The following is a 10,469-nucleotide window of genomic DNA, read 5'->3' as shown; positions in this document are numbered from 1 at the left end:
CAACTATTGTTGGCAAGCTTCTTGATCAACAAAAGAAAGCCCACTCCACCATATAGTTCATGACAGCGATGCACAAAAAATACTTTGCCAACAACCAAACATCTGAAATAAAAAAAAAAGGCTATGTTTCCCAGGCTCTATGTTTCCGAGTCTCACAGGCTCTAACAAAGTCCAGAATATATGATGAATAACTACAGAGTTCAGACCTGCTCAAAACATTTTAGGAAAATCCAAGTTATTACATCACCAGCAGGTGAAAACATAAATAACTATTGAAAATTTCAGACAATAATACCAGTATCCTAAGAGACACATAGGAAGAGAAAGGTAGTACCTACCTACCTACCTAGTTACCTACTGCATTTTAGAAGCAAGCATTTGGAATCCCCTATATATAGGGGGTTTTCCGGCGGCTTGGGGGGGGGCTTAAGCCCCCACCAGCCCCCCCTTAAATCCGTGCCTGCCCCTAGGAAAAACTAGCAAGCACAAAGTACCTAAGAAGAATAGAAGATAGAAGAAAAGGCAAAAACTATTAGCAGTTCCACCATTGCATATCATCACAAGCTATTTAATTCTGACGATCTGGCTCCACTTTTTGCGATTCATCATCCCCATCCATACTTATTTGCAGTTGGGAAGGATACTGACCTGGAACAACATATTAATTACATGTGCTCTACCTATCGCTACAGTTGTGGTCCGTCGAGTTGACACTTTTTTCACTTTTATTGAGGAGTAGCTTTTAACTCATTACTTGTTCTTTTTCGATTGAGTTCTAATTAACGCTGAAACTGAGTGTAATTTGAGATAAACACTAGCATACTGCTTTTTTTACTTCAAAAAAAGAATGAATCAAGTTAGCAAATGCAACCGAATGACCGATGTTTGATCGATGTATAACCAATCTCTCAAGTTTTAGCTTGAGTACTACTACTTTGCAGTGATTGACAAAAGATTGACACTGGACTTCACATCTGTCTTAATACTGCCTTTTTAACTCTAAATTTGGTCTCCCGTTATGTCTTTTCAGGTATATACGCTCACCCCTGACCTCAAAGTATTCGCACAGTCAAAGCATTCTGTGTTCGAGGTTAAAGGCATAAGCAAATTCCCATGCACAGCAACGAAAAGGGAAATATGGCTGGTTTGTTAATGAGTATGAAAAAGCAGTTGCTATGTTGTTGCTACCATCACCAATTAGTGCAGCCACGTTAATATAGTCCTTTTTTATTCTTGAACTTTCAACTACCAAAAAGTAGGACCGAATTTATTGGAGGAGAAGGGCAGCTGAATAAGTACTTTCTGATCTATATGTATATGGGAGACATATGAGTTTTCTCATTCTGATCCTTTTCAGTTTTCAAGAGTAGCGTTCTAGCTAAGCCAAAAGTATATGAACTAGCCATGGAGAACGCTTTTCCGAAAGGTTTGGTGTGCTGAACTTGAAGATGCTTTCCTGACGAATTAAAACTATAACAACAATCAGTTCATAGAAGTATCACCAAAGCAAATTGAACCCAATGACGGCCAAGATGATCAATCGTCAAGTGGTGCAAGAGCAAACAACAATAGTAAATGCATGCCCCCTTATTCATATGTGTGTTGAAAGTTGGAAACTCATTGCCCACTTGTGGCCAGACTACTTCAATTGAATGTGTCAAATTGTGACAAATAAGGGATCATTGATGACAGAAAGTTGGAATACATACTATTATTGATTATAAAAATTCCATACCTATTGCTGAACCCATCAATGGGTATCTAGATCCTATTTTGCAAGACTTTTCTTGGAATAGTTTATAACAGGCACTGAAAATCACTGCAACTAATACTCCTTAGTCAAGGAAGCATGTGCTTGTAGCACACCTTTTCTGAATTTTCTATGCTCCCCACTTTATAGTTACCGTATTACTGAAAAGATAAAGACGTAAAGCAAATATAATCGCTAATGAAAAACATAGAGGAGAAGTAACTAAAATGCACTAGTGAATCGTGGACAAATAAATTCTGAGCCACTTCAAGCACGAGAAATCAAATTGTAGGGTTTGTATCACCTGTCACTTGTGAATAATGTATGTTCCACGCTTCTTGCTACAATTATTTTTAAGTGACATTAATATTGAGTATTGACAGCTTTGTAAAGCAAGTCCTCATGGATAGCCTCTATGCCATTAGACAGTGGGCTTTGCTAGAAGTTGACTTGGTCGCTATAAATAGCGCAACAGGCTCAATTATAAGTTACAAACTAGCAAAAGAAACATATGTGTTAGAAGCAAATTTCTGATAGCTGATTGAGTAGATGGCTGCAGATGCTGGAAATGTATACGTTAACATGGAAGAAGAAAGCCATGCTGCCGGAAATAGAATACAACCTATGTCTATTGCTCCCGCGTAAGTATCTCATAACTTCACCACCACTGCTACTTGCACTTAAATAATTTGTCTGTTCTCCATTTTTAGTCTTTGTCAGTTTTATTGAAAATCTCCTGACTTCTTGCACGAATTTGCAACATACTTTTTTGCAGACCAGCACAGTGGACTGCTGATGAAAAGAAACAATCATCTTTCAGCATAAGCGAAAGGCTAGGCTTGGACGAGTTTCTCTCCTTAAATGTTAGTGATAATCTTTCAACGGACTGACCCGTTTTGCAGTTCAAGCTGCGTTCATTCGGATTGGAATTGTGTAACACAAGGCTTTATTTCTTTTGCTCGTATCTTGATCAAATTTCACGTTGGGTTGATATATAACTTTGATGCAGGTCTGGAGAGCATCTGTAGGGGAACTTCTTGGCTCAGCCGTTTTGGTCTTCATGATTGACACCATAGTCATATCAACCATCGAGACAGATGTGAAAATGCCAAACCTGATTTTGTCAATTCTCGTGGCCATTATCATCGCGATTCTTCTACTAGCCGTGCATCCAGTTTCTGGAGGCCACATAAACCCCATCATCTCATTCTCCGCGGCATTAGTCGGGCTTATCTCAATGTCGCGCGCCATAATCTACATCATCGCTCAATGTGCGGGCGGCGTGCTAGGGGCACTAGCACTTAAAGCGGTGGTTAGCAGTAACATCGAAAGAACCTTCTCACTGGGAGGTTGCACCCTCACCGTAATAGCGCCGGGTCCCCAAGGGCCAGTGATAATAGGCCTGGAGACTGCCCAGGCGTTTTGGCTCGAGGTCTTTTGTAGCTTCGTGTTCTTGTTCGCTTCAGTCTGGATGGCATACGACCATCGTCAGAGAAACTCCATTGGCCTGATTCCTGTTTTCTCAATCATCGGAATCGTGCTGGGTCTTCTGGTGTTTGTATCGACGACAGTCACTGCTACTAAGGGTTATGCGGGCGCGGGGATGAACCCTGCTAGGTGTTTCGGCGCAGCAGTTGTTAGAGGAGGCCACCTGTGGGAGGAGCACTGGATATTCTGGGCAGGGCCTGCTGTAGCTTGTTTTGCATTCTACGTTTACACGCTGATCATTCCTAATAATCATTTTCATGCAGAAGGGTTCAAGCATGATTTCTTTGGCATCCTAAGGACTATTAGCAGGCTGGAACGTTAAACATGGTAGAAATTTACCAGGATGGAGTTGTTGCCTTAGCCTATAGCTAAAAAGGGGAAGACGATGTATGATACTTTCCTATATATATGTGATTGTGATCGGTGATCATATTCGTACTAACAAGCTAAACTTTCTGTATTTCGATGGAGAATTTCTTCTATGATAGTAAACCCTTGTATGGTATTTACTTCCAATCGTGTCAAGTGTAAACGGATGCTGTTCCCAAGGGAACAGATTATGAATGTCAAACTTCCTATGGTGTCGGGTGTAAACTGATGCTGTTCCCAAGAGATTGAGCTGTGGATGTAAATGGTGCCATGCCATGTCCCAACTAAAAAGATATTTTGCCTGCCGAAATTGTTGAGCATTAAGTTCAAAATTTTTAATACGCGACCGCTGGCGCCTCAATAATTAGTTGCATGTCTGATGTCTAAATTTCATCTTCTTGTTAACGATCGCCCTTGCATTTTGCCTTCACCTTTTTCGTCTTTCGGGTTGAGAAGAAAGAAATCAGTAAGGTTCCAAGGCCCACAAGAATAGAATACAATATCACAGATCTTCTGCATGCAAATGAGAATAGGCCGTCTGAATAATCGGACCGACTCATTCATCAACACTTCCAAGTGGCCTTTTTGACGTGCAAGTCAATTTGGGAATTTATATATATTCAACAATCGCATTTATGAGTTTACCAATTAGGAAAATCAGAAATACAAAGTTTATCGTATTTGGAAATTGAGAATTTCAACTTGCATGAGTTTATCCTTTCAAAAAATTTCAAAATTTAACACGTACTAATTTTCGTTAAATGTTACGAAACCCAACCCCTTTAATAACCGGGACATTAACCAAATAGCTTTAAGATCCCCGATTTAACAAACCAATACATTTAATATATATATGATAAAAAGGTGATTGAAAAATATATTTACGAAAAATATAAAAAAAAATTTTGGATAAAAATTACATTCCAAATAAGGTCCAGCGTTGCGGTTGGCGTCTGCTCTAGCTCACCATCCATCACCATAATTGCAGGGGGCCCGGAGGGCCTTTCGGGTTGAAAGTTGAAACACTTTTGAGGTCCTTTATATCGTTAACTCCTTGTCGATATTGCTTCGTGTTTAAGCTGCGTCTTACCCTCGTCTAGGGGAATCCCAAAGTGCCAAGTCATTAATTGATTGCTTAATCATCAATTATTCAGCTGTGCTATGCGTCCTTGTATTTGTATCAACCACAGTCGACTCACAATCACAATCGAAAGGCGCAACGGATCTTGTATATTACTCAGTTAATAATTATTGAATTTTTAAAAAAATAAAAAATTAAATTATGATATTTATAAAGGAGAAATAACGATATAATAAAAAATGAGATAGAAAATGGCACAATGAGTGGGACAGAATATCTATTGTGATAAAAAAGAGAAGGGGGTATACAATAAGTGGGAGGTATTTATAAGTTTAGGAACTTAAATGTCCCATTTTGAAGTTTAGGGACTGAAGTGGGTAATCGTCCAAAGTTTGGGGGGACAAAGTGGTATTAACCCTTGATTTTTCTCAAAAGAATTCTATGCCCTGAAACAAACATCCAAAGGAATAAAAGAAAAAGGGAAAAAAATAAATGATTCCAAAATCAATCAAAATTATAATAAGCATTATCCCTTTTATTTATTATACATCGATTAAACTCTTTTCTCAAAAAAAATAAAATTGATGACCTCTGCAAATGAATATTGTAAACAAATTATAGTCTCTCATATTTGGGTTGTAATTTGCTCAATAAAATTACTTAATTAACTCATAAAATAATATTTTTTGTATGCATATAAAAATGAAAAATAAAAAAAAATATATATGCAAGGCACGTCCAGTGCCCAAGCTTTAACCTGTGGATTCTTGAACCTTTGGCCTAATGGTTCTATATATAAGCTTATAACAGCATTCCGATCCTCTTTTGATTCGGTCAAAAGATTATCCTAATCTTTAGAAATGGATTGGTATGGAGTCCACTATCAATGGGTTGACAGATTTTTTGCCCACTTCTAGTAAATATAGTGTAATAACGGCATACCCTAACCTAATCGGTAAAATTGGTTTAATAACACCATAAGAGCCCATTCAACCGTTCTAAAGTTCAAAGTCTTTCAACACACACACACACACACACACACACAAAAAGGCCTGCGCACACAAAACAAGAATAAATAGCATGACAATGACCCAACCAAAAAATGGAAAAGAGGAATGAAATGAAATGCTCTTCAAATTTTCTAAATTCTTTCTTATTGGATAATGAGCCGTTACTAGAATATTTCTTCTCATGACGATCGAATATTTCAATTCTGGTCATAGGGTCGGACTAGAACATCAAATCTCTGAAGAGAAAGATTGTCATATTGTAGTAGGCCTGGAAACAAGAACAACTTGTTTTGGCTTTGTAAATTTGCACCTCATCCATATTCTGTATCCAGAACGAAATCATCTACGTAGCTTAAAAGTCATCTGTGTTCAATTTTAGTCGTTAAAAGTTACAAGGCCTAATATTCCTGCTTTCTTCATAATTCAACGGGTCATATTTGTCAACAGCATTATGAAGAAGGAGCTTCCAAAAGCGTGGAGGAGGACGCAAGCGGCACATGCACGGCAGAGTTTGTGGTCCTTTTGGTGGAAACAGATATTGGATTGCCTTCCAGTTGCAGCATGGTACTCCCAAGTATTTCAGTCAGAAGCTTCTTAAACTCATCTTCTTTAACCAACTTCCTGTCATCCGCATCTAACTTCTTGAAAGCTTCATTTATGATTTTGTCGATCTGCAGAGATTAGCTAAAGCGTTTGGTAAGATGAGCTTAAGACCGGAGAGCCTCTAATCAGCCTGAAAAGTACCCAGTTGGAGGTGAAACTGCACCAAGCTTGAAGACTGTTCCTTTTACACATTAAGCCAAACACAGATTCTATAAATAGGTCAAAAAGCTAATCGATTAACTTGTACATAGCTATTTCTTCAATTATCCCTTACTATGATTTCCCAATTGGAACGGCAAATCTCATCTCATAATAAGTAGTAAAAATGAGCTAACCTCGAAGAGAAATTTCTAAAATTATGATGAATTTTAAAAAAATTCTACAAAGGGGGCATTTTGAGTGTGGGGTTCTGTCCAAGGGATCTTCGCATTCAGCAAATGCGAGCTCCTCAACTCGCATTTGCTGAATGCGAAGTCTCTTGAATTTTCCTCCAACGAAATCCAAAAAAAAAAAAGAAAAAAGAAAACCAGACCTCGCATTTATGAAATGCGAGGTCAGTTACCTCGCATCTCTTAAATGCGAGGTCACTGTGCTCAGACCGCAGACCGCAGAATGCGATCTCATCTCAAAGCTCAGACCGCAGAATTCTGGCGTGATGCCAGGAATACCGGAGATGGCACGGGCGTGTTACTAGTGCTGCTTACACCTCCCATGTCCTTGGTCTTGTGGAGAAGGAATGTTCCAGACAGGATAGTCACAAAGCCACATACTTCAGAGACAATTTGAGATGCACAGCCACGAATTTGAAAGCCATTTGCGAAGGGAAAAGAAAATGTGCAGCGCAAAGGGTCACAAAATTGGTTGGGGATGACTGCTGAGGCAGAAATGGCAGCTGGTTGGGGTGCAAATGGCGTCTGGTGGAAGCTCAACAATGGCGGACAACAACCGACGAGAAAGAAAGAGATTGAGGGAGTTTGGGCAATTTTCTCTTGGAAGCTTGGACTGCTGTCTAGTTACGCAAAAGACGAGAGAGTGAGCTGGGTGTGCAAAGTTTCGTTCCAATTTCTGCCCCTCTGCTTATGGATTTGAATGCCGAATGTTTGACGTAAAGAACGGAGCTCTGTTTTTGGGTTTAGGTGAAAGAGACAGAGAAATGCGAGGTACCTTTTTTTTTTTTTTTTTTAAATGTATCCTAGCTCGCATTTGCCGAATGCGAGCTAAGTAAGTTCGCATTCAACAAATGCGAACAACCTCATTTTAGAAACGCCTCCACCAATAGCCTTACTTGTAGAAACTCTTTTTTTTTCATCATAATTCAAGAATTTACTCTAACCTCGAAAGACTGATCGATTACCTGATCAACAGCACCCAGTGGGCCTAAGCCAGATGATGGGACCAGAACATCCAGAGCAACACGCAGATATTGTTTTGACAATTTTGCACTGCGATCTCTTGGAATCAAGGGCTTGCCATATCGGCTGCAACAACTTGGCCGAGTCATAACGGGTTAACAATATGATACCGTTACCCGCATCGCCTCTGAAACCAAGTCGGACACATATCGCCGAGAACTCTCCGATATGCAATAATATGATACAGAATCGTCGAATAGTGGCGAGAACTTGGCGATATCTACTGTTATGAATCGGAAACAAGAGAAAGGAAAATTTCAAGACACAAACCTATAGCTAAATACTAAAGCTTTCCCACCCCTGTGACATGAAACAAAACAAAATGAAATGTCACGCAAAAGGACGTTCATAGAGCTTCTGGAAAGTTTTTATTCCTGCAACTTCAGCCGATGAATGCATCACATTTCACGTACATATCAATCAAGGAAGTCCCTAAATGTATATGAAAATCTAAACCAGTTCTGGTGCTCATCCGATGAACGCACTTTCCCAGCCAAAACATGATAACTCTGCATGCACAAGACTAAGAAAAGAAAACAAACAGTATCCAAAGCAAATTTGATAGGTATGTAAAAAGAATAAAAATATGTTCTTACTATATTTGATAGAATTCAAAAGTTATACATAATTTATGAATTTTAATATTTTCGTGACATTTATTATTGTTGTTTTTTTATTTTAGAAAATTGAGATCAATCACCTAGGCACTTCTGTTGATCAATGTAGGTGAAAATGCTTATTGAGAATATGGTGAAAATGCTTGCTTCTTTATGTCTTTATATTTTATAACATTATTTGATAGGTATTTGTTTCTTTTGCTCGATTGAAGTAAACACTGCTACTTTCTTTATGTATTGGGATTCCTATTGTGTTATTTAAGATATGATGATTTTACTCTTATATTTAATTTTTGATGTCATATAAAATAGGATTAGAAGACACACTTGATGCTAAAATCTTTTACTACTAATGCTATAGGTTTATGGTAATGGCAGCATTACTTTATTTAAATAATTAGTAACTATATATGATAATGTAGATATTTAGTAAACTTAATTTGATAATTGTGTTTGTTATCCTAGTTTCTATTTTTAGTAATTTTTTTCAGAGTTTTTTAAAACTTTTATATACTATAATTGGCATATCACTCATACGCTGCGACGAATGTGAAACAATCACGACCGCGAGGTGATCATGATGGGCGACAGGGAACCATGCTTGGAATAGTTTGTAAAGAAGTATCCAGAGCCTGTTGAGGAACAAATTGGTGCACCTCAATGTCCAAGCACAATGTATGAAATCATTTCAACACTTTCAAAAGACTTGCCATATAATTTATTTCTTCTTAGATAAGTTGGACAAACTTGAGACGAAGATGATAAAGATACCAATATTTGCACGGGCCCATAGCTAAATTAGAATCCACTAGAAAAGAGTTATCACTAATAACGTGCACAGAAGACAACATAAGTTGGATGCCACTGTTCTTAATTTACCACCAGCAGAAATTATTGGTGTGTTTGGGCAAGAGATTATTTGTCCAAATATATTTATTTACATTATTATTACAATTTTCAATACACATTTTTATCTCACATACATCACATCACAAAAAGTGCTGCAGTAAAAATATCTCAATATTAATATTAATGTTACTTTACCAACCTTATCCAGCTCAAATTTGTTGGATAGCAATCTTCTTATTCCGCTCCTATCAAATGTATTCTCAGTATGTGCAACAATTACGGACTGCTCTTTCAGAAGTTTTGCAACAGTCCCTGCGACATTCTTGAACTCACCAAGAATGTAGTCAAATGAGACAGAAAACACCTAGATGAGCTATATCACCGAGGTACCGGATTTTCTATAAATGCTGTCTAGATAAGTCCATCACTTGATCTCATCCTTTACGTAACTCTAATTTTTCTATTGGGTACTCAACGGCACTCGTTAGAAGGATCCATCGTTTAAAATGGAAAATAGCCCCTCTGTGACGAGTACCCATTACAAACAGGCAAAGTAATGTCAAGTTAAATTCCATACCATCAACGTAGATTCCCTCTGTGACGAGACTTCCCACGAAGTGGCATAAGACTAAAGTATGGAGGATGTCACCAGCAGAAGACTTTACATAATTCTAGTATTAGAGTACGCTATACTCTTGGTGCTGTTACTTGTACTATTTTTTTTTTCAACAATGCTTGAAAATCAACTCACTGAAAGGGAGACTCACTAAACTCCACTATTCAGGCAATTGCTGACTAGAAGGGAGCCCAGAGGACTTTAAGGGGGGAATCTCTCACACTCTTGAACCGATGTGGGAAAGGGGAGAGGGAAACACTGAGAAACTGACGCCTAGCTATTAACCCTCGCCGTCATTCTTGTATTTTTTTCAACAATGCTTGAAAATCAACTCTCTGAAAGGGAGACCCACTAAATTTCACTATCCAGGCAATTGCTGACAGTAAGAGAGCGCAGAGGTGCTATTACTTGTACTAGGTGAGAAAAATTAGTCAAAAGTTGAAACTGTTTCTTCTTTAAACATCGTTTGAATTTTTAAGCTGTACACAGGAAGTATGTATGACAAGACTTTTTTTACTCAAACGTATCTTGAATCTTGATTTTTTGTTTCTGTTAGGAAATTGGCTTAATTTCTTTTAGTTAAGATTCTTATTTGGTGTGGGAAGTAACTAGTTTCCTAATTGGATTTAGTTACTTGAAGTAGTAGTCAAGTAAAATCCTATTTAGCAGGAATT

The 10,469-nt window shown here is 38.1% G+C and overlaps 2 protein-coding genes across 2 annotated transcripts; one reads left to right on the top strand and one right to left on the bottom strand.

Annotated features, from left to right (window-relative positions):
* Window positions 1–2,237: 2,237 nt before the first annotated feature.
* On the top strand, window positions 2,238–3,917 carry LOC113760579 (aquaporin AQPAn.G-like). The gene is made up of 3 exons (XM_027303217.1): window positions 2,238–2,391; window positions 2,526–2,613; window positions 2,760–3,917. The coding sequence occupies exons 1-3, from the start codon at window positions 2,300–2,302 to the stop codon at window positions 3,558–3,560; spliced, it is 981 nt and encodes a 326-aa protein (XP_027159018.1). The 5' UTR covers window positions 2,238–2,299; the 3' UTR covers window positions 3,561–3,917.
* Window positions 3,918–6,147: 2,230 nt separating this feature from the next.
* LOC113758504 lies at window positions 6,148–9,718 on the bottom strand. The gene is made up of 6 exons (XM_027301327.1): window positions 9,715–9,718; window positions 9,379–9,491; window positions 8,927–8,962; window positions 8,170–8,222; window positions 7,656–7,779; window positions 6,148–6,369 (listed from the first exon to the last, which is right to left on the bottom strand). Exons 1-6 carry the CDS (start codon window positions 9,716–9,718, stop codon window positions 6,148–6,150), a joined length of 552 nt encoding a protein of 183 aa, XP_027157128.1.
* Window positions 9,719–10,469: the final 751 nt, after the last annotated feature.

Source organism: Coffea eugenioides, chromosome 2, assembly GCF_003713205.1.
Source record: "Coffea eugenioides isolate CCC68of chromosome 2, Ceug_1.0, whole genome shotgun sequence".
Taxonomy (NCBI): domain Eukaryota; kingdom Viridiplantae; phylum Streptophyta; class Magnoliopsida; order Gentianales; family Rubiaceae; genus Coffea; species Coffea eugenioides.
The sequence above is the reverse complement of the archived record's forward strand: the minus strand, read 5'-3'. Positions and strand labels throughout refer to the sequence as shown.

Bases quoted from the DNA above. Each gene is read 5' to 3' on its own strand.
- LOC113758504 (XM_027301327.1), bottom strand. The intron at 7,780-8,169 runs GTTTAGATTTTC...AAGTTGTTGCAG, and splicing joins TCGGATGAGCACCAGAACTG to CCGATATGGCAAGCCCTTGA. The intron at 6,370-7,655 runs GTAATCGATCAG...TAATCTCTGCAG, and splicing joins CACTGGGTGCTGTTGATCAG to ATCGACAAAATCATAAATGA.
- LOC113760579 (XM_027303217.1), top strand. From the start codon at position 2,300: ATGGCTGCAGATGCTGGAAATGTATACGTTAACATGGAAGAAGAAAGC. The intron at 2,392-2,525 runs GTAAGTATCTCA...ACTTTTTTGCAG, and splicing joins CCTATGTCTATTGCTCCCGC to ACCAGCACAGTGGACTGCTG. The intron at 2,614-2,759 runs GTTAGTGATAAT...ACTTTGATGCAG, and splicing joins ACGAGTTTCTCTCCTTAAAT to GTCTGGAGAGCATCTGTAGG.